We start from the raw sequence: 22,520 nt of genomic DNA on the forward strand, positions 1-22,520 counted from the left end.
TTATTCTTCTGCTGCTAAATAGAGATAGGTGAAAAAAATCCCTCCTGTCTGTGTTGTGTATGGGAAGTATCATAACAGCTAGTCTGCACCCACTAGCTCAGAGACAACTACAAATTTCAAATGGAACCTATGGAGAAATACTGCTGAGTATTACACTTTCAGAATTATTAGGCAAATGAGTATTTTGATCACATGATACTTTTTATACATGACGTCCTACTCCAAGCTGTATAGGCTTGAGAGCCAACTACCAATTAAGTAAATCAGGTGATGTGCATCTCTGTATTGAGGAGGGGTGCGGTGTAATGACATCAACACCCTATATAAGGTGTGCTTAATTATTAGGCAACTTCCTTTCCTTTGTCAAAATGGGTCAGAAGAGAGATGTAACAGGCTCTGAAAAGTCCAAAATTGTGAGATGTCTTGCAGAGGGATGCAGCAGTCTTGAAATTGCCAAACTTTTAAAGCATGATCACCAAACAATCAAGCGTTTCATGGTAAATAGCCAACAGGGTCGCAAGAAGAGTGTTGGGCAAAAAAGGTGCAAAATGACTGCCCATGAATTGAGGAAAATCAAGCGGGAAGCTGCCAAGATGCCATTTGCCACCAGTTTGGCCATATTTCAGAGCTGCAAAGTTAATGGAGTATCAAAAAGCACAAGGTGTGCCATACTCAGGAGCATGGCCAACAAGGTAAGGAAAGCTGAAAAACTACCACCTTTGAACAAGAAACATAAGATAAAACGTCAAGACTGGGCCAAGAAACATCTTAAGACTGATTTTCAAAGGTTTTATGGACTGATGAAATGAGTGACTCTTGATGGGCCAGATGGATGGGCCAGAGGCTGGATCAGTAAAGGGCAGAGAGCTCCACTCCGACTCAGACACCAGCAAGGTGGAGGTGGGGTACTGGTATGGGCTGGTATCATCAAAGATGAACTTGTGGGACTTTTTCAGGTTGAGGATGGAGTGAAGCTCAACTCCCAGACCTACTGCCAGTTTCTGGAAGACAACTTCTTCAAGCAGTGGTACAGGAAGAAGTTGGTATCGTTCAAGAAAAACATGATTTTCATGCAGGACAATGCTCCATCACATGCATCCAACTACTCCACAGCGTGGCTGGCCAGTAAAGGTCTAAAAGATGAAAAAATAATGACATGGCCCCCTTGTTCACCTGATCTGAACCCCATAGAGAACCTGTGGTCCCTCATAAAATGTAAGATCTACAGGGAGGGAAAACAGTACACCTCTGGGAACAGTGTCTGGAGGCTGTGGTGGCTGCTGCACACAATGTTGATCGTAAACAGATCAAGCAATGACAGAATCTATGGATGGTCGGCTGCTGAGTGTCATCATAAAGAAAGGTGGCTATTGGTCACTAATTTTTTGGGTTTTGCTTTTGCATGTCAGAAATGTTTATTTCTAATTTTTTTGCAGTTATATTGGTTTACCTGGTGAAAATATACAAGTGAGATGGGAATATATTTGGTTTTTATTAAGTTGCCTAATAATTCTGCACAGTAATAGTTACCTGCACTGACAGATATCCTCCTAAGATAGCCAAATCTAAAAAAAAACCCCATTCCAACTTCCAAAAATATTAAGCTTTGATATTTATGAGTTTTTTGGGTTGATTGAGAACATGGTTGTTGATCAATAAAAAAAAATCCTCTAAAATACAACTTGCCTAATAATTCTGCAGACGGTGTACTGTGGAATATTCATTCTTCTGCTGTCAAATAGAGACAGGGAAGAAGAAATCCTTCCTGTCTGTGTATCCTGTGTATGGGAGACATCATAACAGCCAGTCTCCACCCACTAGCTCAGAGACAACTGCAAATTTCAAATAAAACCTATGGAGAAAAAGACTGCTCAGTATTGGTGTAGAATATTCATTCTTCTGCTGCTAAATAAAGACTAGGGAGAATAAATCCCTCCTGTCTGTGTGTGCTTTGCATGGGAGACATCATAATAGCTTTTCTTCACCCATTAGCTCAGAGGCAAATGCAAGTTTCAAATGGAACCTAGGGAGAAAAAACTGCTCAGTATTGGTGTATAATATTCATTCTTCTGCTGCTAAACAGAGACAGGGGAGAAGAAACCTCTCCTGTTTGTGCATGCTGTGTATGGAACACATCATAATAGCTAGTCCCACCCACTAGCTTAGAGACAACTACAAATTTCAAATGGAACCTATGGAGAAAAAAAAAACTGTTCAGTATAGGTGTAGAATATTCATTCTTTTGCTGCTAAATAGAGACAGGGGAGAAGAAATTCCTTCTGTTTGTGCTTGCTATGTATGAGAGACATCATAATAGCTAGTTTCCACCCACTAGCTCAGAGACAACTGCAAATTTCAAATGGAACCTATGGAGAAAAAAACTAAAATGCAGGATATAAGTCATATAATGGACGGAAGTTGTGTTTTTCCCTATGTACACTGTCAGCAAACCGTTTGTTAAAAGTTCCCTGAAATTACAAGAATGGTGACTATTATACTGTTTTTTTTATAGAACTTGGTCAAACTCAAAAACTGGGGTATTTTACCCATTTTCTTACAAAGCCCAAATATTATGTATCCATAAAATCATAATGATCGATTAGTAAATAAAAATCACTTTACTTTGTTTCTGTTGTAAGAGAAGGAACCGAAAAAAAAGAAATTTCTGCTAGAAAAAGGAATATGCGCTCTCATCAATTTTCTAGAAGAGAGTTTTATTTTTACTACTTCTGCATAGTTTAAAGCAAAAACTCATTTAAAGTTTACCCATAAAAAATAATGCATTACTTTATGGCGCTGTGCCATTCCTTGTCCACGCCGAAAACCTTAGCAAACAAAGTTGTATTTTATGCTCTGGGTTTAGGCAGGATGACTACTCGCCCGTAAAGTCTTCCATTTACACCAGGCTAAACATTTATTAACATCAAAGTTTAATTGCTAGGAGAGGGCTATTATTTATTGGCTTGTAGTTAGATTTAAAAGTTCTATTAAGTTTTACCACCCCGGTGATAGAAGTCAGCATATGGCTAGCGCTATTATTGCTCGGGAACGCTGGGCATAAAACTCTTTGAGTTTTAGTATTTGGCCTAAGGGGTGTAACTAATGACTAAGTGGCTTTCAGAAATATGCTTTACATATCAAGTGTCACCATAAAAACTAATGAAAGATGTGTTTTTCTTTTTGTGCTTGCTCTGCTGGATGCCTTTGGTCTATACTTCATATTGACAACATCGAAAGAACTGGCTGTGATGTACAATGTCTCTGAAACCTATGTCTGATGTAGCCTATTGCTGGGAGTCACTGTATTTTAGGCAGCTTCCCCTGTAGGTAGGTGCCTGAGCAACTAGGTTCCTAGTGTACCAGTTCCCGCTTGTACACCTGTCTGCTGTCTGTCTGTGAATCTGATTCCGTCCTGCTTGTCTACAGTACCTATCCTGTCTTCCTGGTCTTCACTACCTACTCTGTTCTGCATCCCTGATCCTTGGGTCAGCTGCTGTAGTACCGGGGACTGCCCTGGAGTGGTAGTTGGTGCCTACCTGCAGACCAGTCCATCCTCAACATCAGAGGCTCTGGTGAAGATCATGCCTCTTTTGGGTAGGTCCAGCCCATGACACAGTGGGTCCATACCCACTGGCATCACAACAAGACCTGCAGATCTTTAGAACCAAGAAGCTACTACAAAAAAACAGGCCTCAGCAGGCCAATTAGTCATCCTAGTCTAGCACACCTTAATAATCCAGTGTAAAATAAAAGGCCCAGTAGCCCCATCAGACTACCAAACCTAACAAGTCCTACAGATCTTCATAACCCAGAAGTTACTGCAAAATATAGGCCCCAATGGGTCAATTAGACATCCTAGTCTAGCAGACCTTCAGAACCAAGTGCACAATACAGGGCTAAGTGGGCCCATCAGACATCCCAGACCTAAGTCCAGCAGACCTGTATAATCCAGAACTCAGGGCAAAGAACAAGGCCCAGCAGGCTCATTGGACATCATAGACCTAAAGCGTCAGCAGATCTCAATCGGCAAACAAATCTAGAGAACTGTACGACATTCAGTATATTACTTGGTAGACTTTAGGAATGCTGGTTATCTAAAGACTATAGAAGACTTGCAGAAGCAATTAAAAATACTACAAAAAGCCCAGCCATGTCAGTGTGAAGAAAGTCTTGTGGACACCATACAGACTGCAAACCATTATGGATCCTCAGTCTCAGCCAATTTCTTAATAGGGGTTTTCTATTGAGTAATACAGTTACACAATACTCTTCTCATCATATAGACATCATAAAAGAAGGTTCTCTCTTGGGACCACCTCTATGGACCAGAATGGAGAATTGGTTGCTATTCGAATCCCATTCTAGAAGAATCAAGCTGTTCTCATACTACTTGGAACAGAGTAAGTGCTTTTTCTTCGGGGTGTCAGAAGCTAGATTTGTGGTGATGAGTAGAGATGAGCGAACCGGTCGTGGTTCGGCTCGAGTTCGGTTCGTCGAACGGAGGTCCCGTTCGAGTTCAGTTCGTCGAACGTTTGACGAACCGAACTCGAATCGCATAGGAAACAATGGCAGGCATTCACAAACACATAAAAACACCTAGAAAACACCCTCAAAGGTGTCCAAAAGGTGACAAACAACTCACAACACAACACAAACACATGGGAAAGTGACAAGGACATATACTCATGCGAAAACAAAAGAGCTGGACAAGGAAAAAGAGGAGGAGACACAGATATAGGCATGGCACGCCCTTCTAAAATCATGTAAAACACCGCAACGTGACTCCAAGCGGAGTCTCCCTTTTTTCCAAAAATTGGGCCACACACACACCCACCCATTCAGTGGCAGCACTTGTGCCCCAGTTGTACACTTCACAGCTAGATTTGCATCAAGCACATTCAAAAATACGCCATCCTTAACCGTCCCCAGGATGACACCGGGGTAGGTAGCAAAGTCTTTGCTGAACCATGACTTGTTCATCTTGGCTCCTTTTAAAAAACACAGCAAGCAAGGGTTACTCCAAGTGGAGACTCCCTTTTTTTCCAAAAATTGGGCCACACAGACACTAACCCCTTCAGTGGCAGCAGTTGTGCCCCAGTTGTACACTTCACAGCTAGATTTGCATCAAGCACATTCAAAAATATGCCATTCTTAACCGTCCCCAGGATGACACCGGGGTAGGTAGCAAAGTCTTTGCTGAACCATGACTTGTTCATCTTGGCTCCTTTTAAAAAACACAGCAAGCAAGGGTTACTCCAAGCGGAGTCTCCCTTTTTTTTCCAAAAATTGGGCCCCACACACACCCACCCCTTCAGTGGCAGCAGTTGTGCCCCAGTTGTACACTTCACAGCTAGATTTGCATCAAGCACATTCAAAAATACGCCATCCTTAACCGTCCCCAGCATGACACCGGGGTAGGTAGCTAAGTCTTTCCTGATCCCAGCTCTGTTCATCTTGGATCATTTTTAAAAACACTGTAAGCAAGGGTTACTCCAAGCAGAGTCTCCCTTTTTTCCAAAAATTGGGCCACACACACACCCACCCCTTCAGTGGCAGCAGTTGTGCCCCAGTTGTACACTTCACAGCTAGATTTGCATCAAGCACATTCAAAAATACGCCATACTTAACCGTTCCCAGGATGACCCCGGGGTAGGTAGCAAAGTCTTTGCTGAACCATGACTTGTTCATCTTGGCTCCTTTTAAAAAACACAGCAAGCAAGGGTTACTCCAAGCGTAGTCTCCCTTTTTTTCCAAAAATTGGGCCCCACACACACCCACCCCTTCAGTGGCAGCAATTGTGCCCCAGTTGTACACTTCACAGCTAGATTTGCATCAAACACATTCAAAAATACGCCATCCTTAACCGTCCCCAGCATGACACCGGGGTAGGTAGCTAAGTCTTTCCTGATCCCAGCTCTGTTCATCTTGGATCATTTTTAAAAACACTGTAAGCAAGGGTTACTCCAAGCGGAGTCTCCCTTTTTTCCAAAAATTGGGCCACACACACACCCACCCCTTCAGTGGCAGCAGTTGTGCCCCAGTTGTACACTTCACAGCTAGATTTGCATCAAGCACATTCAAAAATACGCCATACTTAACCGTTCCCAGGATGACCCCGGGGTAGGTAGCAAAGTCTTTGCTGAACCATGACTTGTTCATCTTGGCTCCTTTTAAAAAACACAGCAAGCAAGGGTTACTCCAAGCGGAGTCTCCCTTTTTTCAAAAAATTGGGCCACACAGACACCCCATCAGTGGCAGCACTTGTGCCCTAGTTGCAAACAGGATGTTTTGATTTGCATCAAGCACATTCAAAAATACGCCATAATTAACCGTCCCCAGCATGACACAGGGGTAGGTAGCTAAGTCTTTCCTGATCCCAGCTCTGTTCATCTTGGATCATTTTTAAAAACACTGTAAGCAAGGGTTACTCCAAGCGGAGTCTCCCTTTTTTCCAAAAATTGGGCCCCACACACACCCACCCCTTCAGTGGCAGCAGTAGTGCTTCAGTTGTACACTTCACAGCTAGATTTGCATCAAGCACATTCAAAAATACGCCATTCTTAACCGTCCCCAGGATGACTCTGGGGTAGGTAGCAAAGTCTTTGCTGAACCATGACTTGTTCATCTTGGCTCCTTTTAAAAAATACAGCAAGCAAGGGTTACTCCAAGCGTAGTCTCCCTTTTTTCCAAAAATTGGGCCCCACACACACCCACCCCTTCAGTGGCAGCAGTTGTGCCCCAGTTGTACACTTCACAGCTAGATTTGCATCAAGCACATTCAAAAATACGCCATACTTAACCCTTCCCAGGATGACACCGGGGTAGGTAGCAAAGTCTTTGCTGAACCATGACTTGTTCATCTTGGCTCCTTTTAAAAAACACAGCAAGCAAGGGTTACTCCAAGTGGAGTCTCCCTTTTTTCCAAAAATTGGGCCACACAGACACCCCATTAGTGGCAGCACTTGTGCCCTAGTTGCAAACAGGATGTTTTGATTTGCATCAAGCACATTCCAAATCCACAAGCATTTACTCTCCCCAGGATGACACAGGGGTAGTAAAGTCCTTGTGGATCCATGACTTGTTCATTTTGATGAACGTTAGTCTGTCCACATTGTCACTGGACAGAGGCGTGCGCTTATCTGTCAGCACACACCCAGCAGCACTGAAGACACGTTCAGAGACAACACTGGCAGCTGGACACGACAAAATCTCCAAGGCGTAAGTTGAGAGCTCTGGCCATTTTTCAAGATTTGAAGCCCAAAATGAGCAAGGCTCCATTTGCAAAGTCATGGCATCAATGTTCATTTGGAGATACTCCTGTATCATCCTCTCCAGCCGTTGACTATGTGTCAGACTTGTTGTCTCTGGTGGCCTTGCAAAAGACGGTCTAAAAAAATTATGAAAAGATTCCATAAAATTGCTGTTACCAGCACCAGATACGGTGCTAATGGTACGGGTAGACTGTTGAAGATGACGAGACCGTCCCATGTTTGTCAAGTTACATCTGGGAGATTCACTCTCTGCACCTGCACGGTTGTTTGGTGGAAAAGCCGAGCTAAGATCGAGTAACAGCTTCTGCTGATACTCCTGCATACGTGCGTCCCTTTCTATGGCTGGAATTATGTCACAAAATTTGGACTTGTACCAGGGATCTAATAGTGTGGCAAGCCAGTAGTCATCATCACTTCTAACTTTGACAATACGAGGGTCATGTTGGAGGTAGTGCAGCAAGAAGGCGCTCATGTGTCTTGCGCAGCCATGCGGACCAAGTCCACGCTGTGTTTGTGGCATAGAGGTGCTAACCGTTCTTTCTTCCTCTGACATCTCCCCCCAACCTCTTTCAACTGAAATTTGACCAAGGTCTCCCTCATCCGCTGAGTCTTCCATGTCCATGGACAGTTCGTCCTCCATTTCTTCATGATGTTCTCCTGCCCCTTCCTCAACATTTCGCCTGCTACCATGCGCCCTTGTTGATCCCTGTCCCCCATGGTCCCATGCCTGCCGCGTTGGTGATGATGAACGTCTGGACCTTGGTGATGTTGTTGTGTCTTGCGCATATGAATCCTCCTGTAGTTCCTCCCCTTCCTGTTGTCCCACCCCCTGACTCCGAATAGTGTTTAGCGTGTGCTCCAGTATGTAAATGACTGGAATTGTCATGCTGATAATGGCATTGTCAGCGCTAAACATATTCGTCGCCATGTCGAAACTGTGCAGAAGGGTGCATAGGTCCTTGATCTGAGACCACTCCATCAGGATGATCTGCCCCACCTCTGAATCTCGTTGGCCTAGGCTATACGTCATGACGTATTGTACCAGGGCTCGGCGGTGCTGCCACAGTAGCTGTAACATGTGGAGAGTCGAATTCCAGCGTGTCGGCACATCGCATTTCAGGCGATGAACCGGCAGGCCGAAAGACTTCTGGAGCGATGCAAGTTGCTCAGCTGCGGCGGTTGAACGGCGGAAGTGAGCAGACAGTTTTCGTGCCCTGGTCAGAAGGCCATCTAGGCTGGGATAGTGTGTTAAAAATTGCTGGACAACAAGGTTCAACACGTGAGCCATACAAGGCACGTGTGTCACCTTGCCCAGGCAAAGGGCCGCACCCAGGTTTGCAGCATTGTCGCACACGGCCTTACCAGGCTGCAGGTTGAGTGGAGACAACCATTTATTAAACTCGGACCGCAGAGCTGACCACAACTCCTCAGCTGTGTGACTCCTATTCCCAAGACATGTCAAGCTAAAGACCGCCTGATGCCGTTGCGCTCTTCTGCCAGCATAGTAATGAGGGGTACGTGATTCCTTCTGCGCAGTTAGAACGCTGGTGGCCTGACCAGGCAGGCTTGGGGCGGAGGTGGAGGACCCAGATGAGGTGGAGGATGCAGAAGCAGTGGCAGCACTTGGACAGACAGAGGATTGACACACAAGTCGTGGAGATGGCAAGACTTGTGCAGCAGACCCTTCACCAACTATCACCATAGTTACCCAGTGCCCAGTCAGCGACATGTAACGTCCCTGTCCATGCTTACTGGTCCAAGTATCGGTGGTGAAATGCAGCCGTTGACACACAGAGTTTCTCAAGGAAGCGGTGATGTTGTGTGCGACATGCTGGTGTAGCGCGGGCACACCTTTCTTAGAGAAGTAGTGGCGACTGGACATCTGGTACTGGGGCACAGCGACAGACATAAGATCTCTAAAATCCTGTGTGTCCACCAGGCGGAAAGTTAGCATTTCGGTAGCCAAGAGATTACAGAGGGATAAAGTCAACCTCTTAGCTTTGTCATGGGTCGTAGGAAATGGCCTTTTATTTGTCCACATCTGAGGGACAGAGATCTGGCTGCTGTGTAGACGGTGCTGAGTAGGGTGTCCCTGGAAAAATGCAGCTTTGTGAGGAAAGTGCAGGCGTAGACATGATGTCGCCTTCATCCAACGTTGGTGCTATCGATGTCTGAGAGAGCTGTACACACGTACTTGTTTCCCCTTCCAAACCAACTGACGACCTACCAAGCAAACTGCCTGTTGCGGTTACAGTGGTGGAAGTTGTGCGTGGAAAACCAGGTGTGACAGCTGTCCCCACAGTCCTAGAAGATGAAGAGCGCGCGGATGCACTAGAAGGGGCAGGCGGTGGATGGTTCGCTCTGCTAGGCCGCATTGCAGCACGGTGAGCTTCCCACCGGGACATATGATATTTATTCATGTGACGATTCATGGAAGAAGTTGTCAAACTGCTGAGGTTTTGCCCTCTACTAACAGAATCATGACAAATTTTACAGATGACATAATTTGGGCGATCTTTTGCTATGTCAAAAAAGGACCAGGCTAGGCAAGGCTTAGAGGGCATGCGACCTGCTGATCCACCCCGACTAGTGCTCAGAGGCACAGTGGTGGCTGAGGATGCAGTTGTAGACGTGCTACCAGTACTCCTACTCTGTCCAGGAAGGCACAAGGTAACTTCGTCGTCAGTTGCATCCTCCTCCACCGTCTCTGTTGACCTCCTCGAGGGCCTGACTGTGGGTTGACAGTAGGTGGGATCTAGAACTTCCTCATCAATTGTTGTGTTTGCACTCCCCTCACCCTCAGACCGAGCCTCTTCTTGCCCTGACCGAATATTTAAGTTGTCATCCCAATCTGGTATCTGCGTCTCATCATCATCAGTATGTTCCTCATTGTCTATAACAACAGGTGTTACAGTTTGTGAAAAAGGGTCAACATTATGCTCAGAAACTTGGTCCTCACGGCCTGAATCAGAGTCACAAAGGTTCTGGGCATCACTGCAGACCATTTCCTGGTCTGTACTCACTGTAGCTTGGGAGCAGACCTCTGATTCCCAGGCTATAGTGTGACTGAACAGCTCTGCAGACTCAGCCATCTCAGTTCCACCATACTGTGCAGGGCGGATGGAGAATTCAGAGCTGGGAGAAAGCAAATTTGATTGGGATGACAACTCAGAGGACTGGTGTTTTTTGGATGCGGTAGTTGAGGTGGCGGAGAGGGCACTTGTTGGACCACTTGAGATCCATTCAAGCATTTTCCTTTTTTGGCCATCATTTACCTTTGTTCCAGTTGTTCGTGTCCGTAAAAAAGGGAGCACATCGGATTGTCCACGGTAAGTAGTAGACATCTTACTTTTGCTGGAAGATGGTCTATCTGCAGCAGATGTTAATGGAGCTTTGCCACCTTCCCCATGGACAAACCCTTTTTTTCCTTTTCCAACACGCCTCTTCCCCTTTCCACCAGCATCTGTCATTTTTCCACTCATTTTGATTGCGACAAGATTGTGCACTTAAAATGTGGTAGTAAAAATTGAGAGGTGGTGTAGATTTCAGCAGTGGTCTAGCTTTATTAACAGCAGAGTAAACAACAATAATGATCCCTGACAATGCAACTACGGCCCTTAAACTGGCAGCAGTGTTTGCTAGTATAATGGCTTAGTAACAATAAGTTTGAGTGTGCAATGCAGGCAGACGTGCTGCAAATATCTTTGCACTACTGGGACTATACAGAAGTCCAATAGCCACGTTTAGGATGCCACTAAGTTCACTCAGTGTTTGCTAGTATAATGGCTTAGTAACAATGAGTTTCAGTGTGCAAAGGGCAGGAGGGTACAGTGGCAGGGTTGTGGGTCTCTGGGTAGAGGAAAGGAAGCCTGCCTTTCTATCCCTCCTAATGGGGAAATGCAGCGAGAAAATCCCTGACCTTAGCTACACAGACGCTGTCATCTTGTGTAGCTGTTAAACTCTGTTTTCACATCCCTGACTGTCACCTATGGCTCTGACCCTGCCGGTATTAGCCCTTAAAAGGACTGATAGAAAGTGCTATCCCTATGCTGTACAGCGCTGTGTATAGAGCGTACACAGCAGTATCGGAGATAGGCGCTGCGCCAGCGGTGACTGACACCAAGGACGCAGAAGAGATAATGGCGTCCGGACGGGCAGATACTCGTTTTTATAATGCAGGGACATGTGACAATGACATCCTATCACACATGCCGTTGCTTCTCTGGCTAAAAGTCCACTTAGCTGTGTGTGTGTCTGGGATTGGCTGACATTCTGGCCCGCCCCACTACACGCGCGCGCTTAGGGAAGGAAGACAAGGAAAAAAAAAAAAATGGCGATCGCCATTATCCATACAGCAGTGATCTGAATGCGCTGTTCCCGCACACTATACACTGAAATGTCATAATAGTGTGAGTCACAGAGTGACTTACACTATTACAGCGGAAAGCCAGCTAGTAATTAGCTTGGCTTTTTGCTGCTAGAACCGTTCTCGAACGTAACTAGAACTATCGAGCTTTAGCAAAAAGTTCGAGTTCTAGTTCGATCTAGAACAGCCCCCAAAATCACTCGAGCCGCGAACTGGAGAACCTCGAACCGCAAACCACGCTCAACTCTAGTGATGAGTTTATTGTCCTGGTGGCCATGGTTTCAACTCAATTGCTCCAACTGTCATCTCCTTTCTCAGTAATCTGAAAGTCTATATACGTTGAATACAGATTTTTCTCTCTGAAGTTAGTTTTCCATCACACCTGGGTTAAACATGACCCACTACAATAGTCACACGGAAGAATAGTCTTTTCATGCTTCTGGTCCTGTCTACTGATGTACAAGGGAGATACAGGTTGCGAAACTTGACTAATTGGGACCTTCACCTTTCGCGAACATAGGGATGGTTGATGGTAGAGGTTAGAAATTTAGAAATGTACACACTACCTCATATCAGAAGTGTACACACTACCGTCATATAGAGGGTATACCAAGGACAACAGAAAATGTTGCACACCAAACTTTTGAAAGGGTTCTCCCAAATTATTTACCAAGAGAGCGCTTTCTGTGGAGCCTAATGCAGCAAATGTGGGCACAGCAAAACCATAAAGTCTATCGAGTGCCATTGATGTGTAAATACATTTGTACAAAATATAAAAAATCAAATACACAGCACATAAAAGACAAGACATAAGTGGAATTAGTAGATTATGTGCCTTGTTTTCCGAAAAAAAAAGTGAAAAAATAGATGCAATTATGTTACTGTATATTTGCATCCCTCTTCCATAGATACAGTGTTATAAAAAAAATGGATAAGGTTTTTATCCATTTCTTTGTACAGGATGAAATTACAAACTGTTTTTGGATTTTTTTTTACCCAATTTTTACTTTTTACGTCTTTTTGTTTCACCAGTATATTGCTCTCTTTATTCTCCTTTCCGCAACCTGTTTCAGTATTAAATAATGTTCTTAGTTGCAACTGCAGCAATAAGATAAAAAATAAATGCAATAAAATGTTAAAAAGGTTGTCCACTACTCGGACAACCACTTCTCAATCCCTATGTTTCCTCCCAGTAAAATAATAACAGTCATACTCGCCTCTGGGGTCGACGCCGTTCAGAGGTTTCTGCACTGGCTCCCCGAGATTGCTGCAAGGAATCAGCACTGGTTTCACTCTTCCATCCTTTAGATAATATACAGAGGAAGTGAGAGCAGTCATAACTCTCACTAGGCTGGCCCTAAGACTTGTGACCTTGCGCTGTCCCTTATCTCTGAGGTAGGTTTGAAGGTAACCAGGTTTGAACCCCCAGTGTGACCCTGACTCCTATCCGAGCCCTGATCTTACACTCCATCTCCCACATCATTGGGCCAGGCTGTAAAATACAAAGACAAACTCCACAAAATGACACGGACAATGGTGAATGGAAACTCGTACACACAGCACTCAAAACACACCGGAGAGACAATATGTGTACTGGGGCAAAGCAAAAGGGAAGGAAGTAACGCACAACAGTGGAACACTCACACCACTCAGAAGCGCAGCACAGATCAACATTCACAGGAAAAGCACCAAGACCAGGTTCGCTGGGGTAAAACTGAAGATATCATCAGCACCTCCTGGAAGGAAGCAGTGCCTTAAATAGGGAAGCACAGCTGCACTTGGCAATCAGCAACCTGAGCACTTAGGTCCTACTCAGCAGTCTGCAGAGATTAACCCCTGCAGAACTGAATACCAGTGAACCAGTACCAGCCGACGCCCGGCTCTGGCTGAACAATACAGAAGTCTCAGGTTGCTTATCAAACTCTGCAGTGTGAACAGAGTCTGATGCCACAGTGCCAGCAGGTGTGTGAAGAGCTGAACATCGCATGACAGTCGATTACATCTGAAGGAGGAGATAGTGTAGTGAGTGCTGATTGGCTGTAGGGATTGCATGGCATAGCAATGTACTCGGGAGAGCCAGTACCGACACTACTGCAACGACGCCAGCATCGGCAGTGAGTATAGCTGTTATTATTTTACTTGGAGGAAATATAGTGATTGAGAAGTGGATAACCCCTTTAATAAACCAGTAAAAAAACATTTTGATGAAACAAGTATAATCCATATAACAAGTAACAGAATGAAAAAAGCAACACATTTTTTTCATAGATTACGATGCAGCTCGATGCTGACTCCGGCACAGAACTGTAGGGTAATTCCGGTAGTGATATTTTCCAATTTTTCAACATTTCCATGGACTATCGGATTTCATTTTTTTAAACAATATTTCACATAAAGTACAGTAATGGAAATATATCAAAACCAACACCAGACCAAAATTAATTTGTTGAGGGAGGCTTGAAATCTGCATAAAGTGTAAAAAAAATAAATTGGTATACGGTGTCACATAGAGATGAGCAATTTGATTAGCGCTGCACTGGACTGGCATCCTGGGCGCCTCTTGCATTTACCAGATTCCACAAAGTCAGGACAATGCATCTCTATAAGCCTCCTAAGCACAGGAATGGCAGAGCAGGCGTGCTATGATCGCGGTCAAAGAGGGTACAACTGAGATTTTGGGAGGGGGGGTCCAACCGACTCCTGTGATTATTACAGCTGAAATGCATTGCAGTGCAGAAATCCGCCAGGTCCCTGCACCTTAATCCATGTGTCCGACCAATCAGAGGCTGGCAGCTGATGTTGGCATGCCAGTCACAGCCGCATAGCAAAGACATGCGTGTCACCCATAGAATGCACGCCGATGTCAGCTGCCAGCCTCTGCACTGGCTACAGAAAAAGTCCAAGTGCATTGTGGGACCAGGGGAATGTCAGATGTTTTCTTTTATGCGTTTGAGAACAGCGTAAGAGAGAGGGACATACTTATTAGGGAAGGGCCCCGGATAGGTGACATATATATCAGGATGGGGTCCATACAAACTAGGAAGAGGTCCAGAGTGGGAGACATATATACCAGGAAGAGGTCCTGGATAGGGGACATATATACCATGATGATGGAGATATATACCAGGAAGGGCCAAGGATGGGAGACATATATACCAGGAAGGGTCCCAGGAGGGGGGACATATATACCAGGATGCAGAACACATTTACCAGCAAGGGGACAGGGATGGGTGACATATATACCAGGAAGGGGCCAGGATAGAAGACTTATATACCAGGAAGGTGGACATATATACCAAGATGTGGCCAAGGATGGGGAACATATATACCAGGATGAGTTACATATATACTGGGAAGGGACAGGAGACATATATACTAGGATGGGAGACATATATACTAGGAAGGAGAACATATATACCATAAAGGGGCCCAGGATGGGGGAAATACATACCAGGAAGGGGCCCGGGATGGGGTACATATATACCAGGATATAGGACACATTTACCAGGAAAGGGCCTGAGATGAGGGAAATATATACCAGGAAGGGGCCAGGGATGGGGAGATATATACTAGTATGTCTTACATATATACTGGGAAGGGGTTCAGGATGGGGATATATCTTCCAGAAAGGAGCCCAGAATGGGGGACATATATGCCATGAAGACACCCGGCATGGGAGACATAACTACATAATGGGTGGGGAGAGAGTGATGGCACCTATGTCTTTATAGGCGTTAGAGTGCTACAAGGGCGCATACATCTGACCAACATGCAGGGGTCCAAATCTTGCATCAGGGCCGTTCAAACACCAGACCAGGGCAGCGATAAGCTATTTGCTCATCTTTAAAGCCAGGCTCTTTATTTTTTAGCTTTTTTTTCTTAGGTTTTCCATAAAGATTATACAGTACACCTTCTGAACACTCTCTATACATCTGTGTCCACATTTTTTTTTCCTATACTAATCTGTAGCATTCCTTCGCAATCATATTAAATTGCAAGACAAATATCATATATACATTTTCTGTAAAACAACGTATTCAATTTTAACATAAAAAAATCCTAAGAAAATATATATATACATATATATATATATATATATATATATATATATATATATATATATATATATATATATATAGAGAGAGAGAGAGAGATAGATAGATACTGTAGATAGATAGATAAATAGATAGATATATATAAAGCTTCATTACCATATTTTTTTAATTATTATGTTTCTATTATTATATATTTCATTTTTGGATACAGAGAGAAATAACCAGTAGACTTCTCATACCTTACCTGGAAAGAGGCTTTATTGAACATAGCTGTAAAATTATTATTTTTTTTTTTTGTTCAGTTGAATTACTGAATCAGCACAAACATTTTCTACAGTTTTCAAAAAAAAAAAAAATAAAAAAAAAAAAATAAAAATAATAAAAAATAATTCTGGTCAATATTCTGCTATATCTTCTTGTGCTTCGGTTGTTAAAATCAATTTTCGGCAATGTTAAATATATATATATTTTTTTTATTTATAGCCCAACTGCTTGCATAACATTTTTTTTTTAACCATCATGTGTTTTTTTTTTAAAGAACATAAAAGAATATTTTTGTAGATAAAAGTATTTTTTTTTTAAATGAAGTTAAACTTTTAAGATAATTTAAAGAAATCAAAAAAATATTTTTCAAATGTTCATAGCCAACGTTATAAGGGACATATACAATGCATTGAAAAAAGTGGCTGGTTAAGGTATGGTATTTAATCAGGTAGCTCAGTCATTTTTTTTTTTACAGTTTTATGTAAAAGTGTATTTTCTTTTTTTTTTTTTCTTTTTTCTTTTTTTTTCAAACTTGCCAAAATAATAAAATACTATGTCACAATCTGCACAAAGTCTGATTAGCGGGCAGAGGCATCGGACCCTCGTGTATATATATATTTTATTTTTAAAATGAAGACTAATAATTCAGATCCTTAGTTTCCGTTGGGTCGATCGAGCTGCAGTCTTAGATATTCCAGAACGTTTTCCTCTTTAAGATCAGACTGATTTCATTTCAAATGTAGATAAGAGTAAGATTTTTATTCCCCCAATTAAAAAGAAAAAAATAATTTTGGAAAGTCCTTGGACAACTTTTTGAAATTTCCTTAGGCGAAAAGTTGAGTACTTGGACAACTTTTTGAAATTTCTTTAGGCGAAAAGTTGACTCCTTGGACAACTGTTTGAAATTTCCTTATGACAAAAGTTGACTCCTTGGACAACTTTTTGAAATTTCTTCAGGCGAAAAGTTGATTCCTTGGACAACTTTTCGAAATTTCCTTAGGAGAAAAATTGATCGATTTTTGCAGATCTCAGTATACAATTTTTTAAAACGGGTGAGACGTAAAAAGGCCATGGCTGTTTTTGAAAAAAAAAATAAATAAATTAAAAATTCCAAAAACAATACGTCAACAAATGCAGCAACTGAAGTCCACGTATTTTTGTAGCAATTTTTTTTTTCCGTTAACTTTAAATCTGGCCTGCGTTCGGAACTCATGAATTACCATTTGCTTGTAAAAACAGTTTGTTTGTTTTTTAATTATTTTGAAAATAAAAAAAATAATAATTTTCAATTTCCACAAACCACTCACAGCAGTGCAAGCTTTTGTTTTTAGCTAACTTTTTTCAGGCTTGTTAATTGAAGGCACTTGGTTTCCTGGCATTTTTTTTATTTTTTTTTCTTATAAAAGTTGGTGGTTTGGTTCTATCTTACAGCTGATGACGGGAATAGTGGCGACTTTGTGTCCGTAAGCGAGCAAAATCTCTGAAGCTGCAAAAACAAAATCTTGTAAGACTCAGCTGCTCTTCCTTTTGAAGACATCTACATGCAAAAAGAAAAGATACGGCATACCTTTTTTCATTAGCAAAGCTGTGTTGACGGGATGGAGCACGTGGTCTACAGAGGTCTTAATTTTTGGATGGTGGCAGCCAAGGCAAGAGGGCTTACTTGTTCCATACTTAAAAAAAACCTTTTCTAATGGAAAATAAATGCCAGATCTTCGTGTACCCTGTTAACTGTGAGGTTTAGGTTGGGAGGCCATTAGGTGTCCAAGCAAACTCTATTCATTTGAAAGAAAACCAGCCATGACGTTGTGCTTTGACAAGGATTCTCGTAAATTCCTTCCTTTTTAAGAGAATATTCAGATTATACTGTATTCTTGATAGCCACAGAAGCACTGTAAGGTCTCTTCTTGTATTTCTAGTCTCAAGTATACTTGTAATAACAATTTATATCCCATGTAATTCCCAGTGCCCAAGTAGTGGAGGAATCTTTGGTAGATTGTTTTTGTATATTTTTTTAGTTGTCCATTTACAAAGACTCTTTCTTCGTACCAGTGCCTAAGTGAATCTTTTGTAGCCTCTGCCAGGATATGGTCACCTTTGATGACTTAAAAAAGAAAGGAAAAGGAAAACTGGATACAACCATATATGTAATATAGTCCCAGAAACTTTCACTCCCGAAGGCGGAGCTAGGAGAGAAAAAAAAGAAAAAACAATAGTTACCAGAGACAGTCAAGAAGGTCGAAGAACAGCACGCAGAAAAAGATGGCGGAGTCATAAATATCCCCCAAAATTAGGATTCTAATGACCTAGTTAGAGTTAGATTAGGGGTCTCAAACTCGGTTGGGAATAAGGGTCACACATAGAAAAAAAATAATTTTGGGGGGCCGCATTCTTTTCAGGGCAAAGTGACATTTTTATTGGTACCATTTATTTTTTGGATCACTGTTTTTGAACATTTTTTGTTCTTTTATTATAACAAACGTGCTTTTTTTGTTTATATATATATATATATAAAAAATACATTTTTGATGGTAAAAAAAAATAATTCATGCTTTATTTTGATTTTTTTACCTTTTATCCCCTTTTTGTAAGTAAAACAGTTTTACAATTAGCACCATATAGTCATTTTGGCCAACATTTTGTAGTCCCTCATCCTGTAGTAATGTGCCTATCCTTGTCCCCATCCTGTAGTAATGTGCCCATCCTTGCCCCATCTTGTAATAATGTGCTGATCTTTGTCTCCATCCTGTTATAATGTGCCCCATCCTTGTCCACTTGTAGTAATGTGCCCATCCTTCTCCCCATTATGTAGTAATGTGTCCATCTTTGTCCCTAACCTGTAGTAATGTGCCCATCCTTGTCCCCTTTTTGTAGTAATATGCTTATTCTGTAGTAATGTGCCCATCCTTGTCTCCATCCTGTAGTAATGTGCTCCATCCTTGTCCCCTTCTTGTAGTAACATGCCTATTCTGTAGTAATGTGCCCATCCTTTTCCCCATCCTGAAGTAATATGCCCATCCTTGTGCCCATCCGGTAGTAACGTGACCATTCTCGTCCCCATCCTGTAGTAATGTGCCCATCCTTATCCCCTTCTTGTAGTAATGTGCCCATCCTGTAGTAATGCTGTAGTAATGTGCCCACCCTTGTCCCCATCCTGTAATAATGTGTCCATCATTGTCCCCCTCTTGCAGTAATGTGCCCATCTTGTAGTAATGCTTCAGCAGGGTTCCCACCAGTTGGACTTCCACTGATCATAAAGTTGATGGCATATTTTAGTGATCTGACATCACTAATTAACAAGAATGTTCATTGAGAGAGGTTGAACCATATGCTTAACTTGTTTTCACAGGACGACGACTTTATCAACTATCCATAAGATAGGTGAAAACTTACTGATCGGGGGGGGGTGTCAGACCACTGGGATTTTGCACTGATCGGCAGAATAACAAATTTTTATTCCCATAGGGAACTCTTATACCAATTACAACATGGAGGGCAGGTTGGATGTGTGACTGTCACTTCACTCATTGTCTCTATGTAGTCTCAGGAAATAGCCAGGTACAGAGCTCAGTCGCCCCATAGGGAATGAATGGGGCAGTGGTCTGGGTCAGTGATTGAGCATCCACACTGCTGCGCCATTTCAGCAGGGAATCATGCATTCACTATTCTGCTAGTCCAAGCGATTACACCCACGCTGAGCTAGAAGTCATCACCTATCTTATGGGTAGTTGAAAACTTGCTTTTACCAGGCAACCACTTTATGTTAAAAAGGTGGCAAGCAATAAGCTGATTACATGAAATGTCACTTCTGGGACCACCAAGTGATCAACTAACTGTGCGAGACCTACCAGTAGGTATTTAGTTTCCCTATAGCGCCACCACAGGGAAAATGAACTATTACACGGTGTCTCTCCTTACTAGGTGAGGGTCACTTATTATTAGCTTAGAATTCCGTAATAGAGTTTTTAGAAATGTAAAAAACAAAAAATCCCAATGGTTAACAATTCTGTCAAAAAGTGGTACATACAAGTGACTGGCTGATCCATCTTCGTACATTCTCCCTCTATGATTGATACATCATCTATGGCGATGTCGCCTTCAATACCAGGACCTCTAACACCTTCAAAAATTATCTGAATTGGGGAAAAAAGTTCGAGTTACAATATTTGGCCAATTTTAAGACAATGTAGATATAGAGGTCCAACAGTTTGGTGGTAAAAAAAAAGAGATAAGACATAATGATATAAAGTGTGGACCTAGATAGATGGAGATAGACTTAAAAATTAATACACAGGTAATATTTGAGGTAGATATGAAGTATTTTGATAACTTAAACCCATCAAAACTCACTTAAAAAAATATTAAACACATAACTAAAGATGATCAAAAAATTTCATAGGAACCCAATCCAATGGCCATGTTGGTAGTTTGTGGCCACTTGAACTGTACCCTGTAACCCTTCTCCTACTTTCTGATATCTCCCGCACCTCTTCTGATTAGTAGACCCATCAGAACGTCATGCGTGCATCAGGACTACTGGTCAGAAGAGCCGGAAATGCTGTCACTTAGGAGGAGGTCATCAGGGCTCCATTCCGGTGGCCACACGCTACCGATGAGGTCCCATGAATCATTTTGATCTTCTATATCTTCGAATATCTACTTTTAATCATTATATCTAGCATATCATAATCTTCTATAGTAAATTTTAAAGAAAATTAAACGATAAGTGTTAATAGAGCCTTGGATGATGTTGAGTAGCACCACCTCTCCCTACATTTACCGTGTAAAGGACCATTGAAGGGGGTTTAGAATACGGTTATAGTTTTGCAATTTGGCCCACCAAAGGAATCACCTGTTCTATGTTTGGACTTAATGGTATCTTCAGCCATTTTAACATTGTACAACAGTATCCCATGCACCTCTCTACCACTCGTGCTGCTTGGTGCAGCTCTCCACCAGTTGCAACTTTGGAGAAAGTCCAAAAAATTCATAAGCACCGGGAAGCTCTTCACCATTTATAAACCTTTATTTGTTCCAGCATACAAAAAGAAAAAGTTCAAAAAACTATGGTTCGGCTGACAAATGGCCTTTTTCAAGCCATAAAAATGACATATGGCTTGAAAAAGGCCCTTTGTCGGCCGAAACATTGTTTTTGCACTTGTTCCTTTTGTATGTTGGGACAAATAAAGGTTTATAAACGGAGAGGAGCTTCTTGGTGCCTTGGACATTTTTGGATTGTGCATTTTATCTTTCACAACTGCTTAAAATGCTTCTTACCAATTTGCTAATAATCCTTCGAGAAATTATAACATTGTGTTGTGCTATAAAGACCTTGATTAACAAATTTACCTGGGACTGGAGATTTTTGAGTTAATAGCATATTTTTTTTTATTATTTCATTGCTTGACCCGATCTATTTTTGTAATCCATCTTAAATTTGTTGCCTTCTAGTGTGTTGTCCAGGGTATATTGAGACAATGTTCAAAAATATGTTATTTTGTGAAGGAAGACATCAGGAGGTAGCCTAGTTGGTAATGATGGATCTTCATAGCTAATTGATGGTGTGTTAGCATGTTCTAAGGACCATTTTCCAAGTGGACTGGAGTTAGGTCTTCATGTCAAACATTGGAAGAGTAGCTAAGACAGGGGTAGAGGTAATTGGCATACCCCAACCATGGTGTCTGTGCTGCCACATAAGAAGACCTCAAGATTATAAACTCCCAAGAGGCTCTGAAGTATAAACTATGTGGAAGCCAAGTTTGGAAGCTATCCCTGGTCTAATATAGACTTCTCGATTACTTGGGTCCTGACTCCTAGGACCTCAATGGATTCCAAGAACGAGGAGCTGATAAGTCCAGTCTGAATGAAGCAGGTGTGGAACATTTGGACTTGGGTTCTATTCACTCTCTGTTGGACTATTGAAGATAACTGAGAGTTGTGTTTCTCCAGAGCCTCGGGATCAGTTGGGTTCCTAGTTTTTGGACGCATTACTTCCTAACTGAAAGCAAAACCAATAAAGCGACAAGAACAATAAAGGAAACCACATTGATCGAATTGTAAATATTTTTCTAAGACCCACTTCCCCATAGATCCATCAAGTTTCTCATATATCCATTAGTAACTGAACTCTTGTCTTGACACCTACTAGCCAGTGCTCAGTAGGAACTTTTAGATACCCATTTCAGTGGGTGGCATAACCCTCACCTACCTGAAAAGAAGCTGTCGGGTGTATATTAATTCGGTTGTGATGCCACTGTTCGCCTTTATTTCCGCTGGCTGACCAGATTTGGATTTCTGTGCTGGTTTGCCCTTTGAGTCGAAGGAATATGTTCAGGCTTCCTAAGAAATTCAGAAACAAAATGTCCTGTTGAAACATAACTTTGTAGTAGTTTTGCGGTTTTAGTTTGCCATGGTTCCATGGTACAATATCAAACATCTATTGAGATTAAAGTAAAGATCCTACTGATCAGGCATCTAAAAATGAAAGACTCACGAAGGGTTATCATGGTGCATTTCCTCACCCTTGGATGTCAAAGCTTCCCTTAGGGAAGGGTTATGATTGAA

General features: G+C 42.2%; 1 protein-coding gene across 2 annotated transcripts in view; it reads right to left on the minus strand.

The window, feature by feature from the left end:
* Window positions 1–16,448: 16,448 nt before the first annotated feature.
* MDGA2 (MAM domain containing glycosylphosphatidylinositol anchor 2) overlaps window positions 16,449–22,520 on the minus strand; it is a 798,087-nt gene continuing 792,015 nt past the window's right edge. For both annotated transcript variants that reach the window (XM_075331178.1, XM_075331177.1), the window contains exons 15-17: window positions 22,165–22,295; window positions 19,984–20,089; window positions 16,449–18,142 (exon numbers count right to left, since the gene is read on the minus strand). In XM_075331178.1, coding sequence (XP_075187293.1) covers window positions 18,048–18,142; window positions 19,984–20,089; window positions 22,165–22,295 — 332 coding nt within the window. In that variant the 3' untranslated portion in view covers window positions 16,449–18,047. The remainder of the gene's footprint in view (window positions 18,143–19,983; window positions 20,090–22,164; window positions 22,296–22,520) is intronic.

The sequence above is a fragment of the Anomaloglossus baeobatrachus genome, chromosome 12 (genome assembly GCF_048569485.1).
Source record: "Anomaloglossus baeobatrachus isolate aAnoBae1 chromosome 12, aAnoBae1.hap1, whole genome shotgun sequence".
In the NCBI taxonomy this organism is placed as follows: Eukaryota; Metazoa; Chordata; class Amphibia; order Anura; family Aromobatidae; genus Anomaloglossus; species Anomaloglossus baeobatrachus.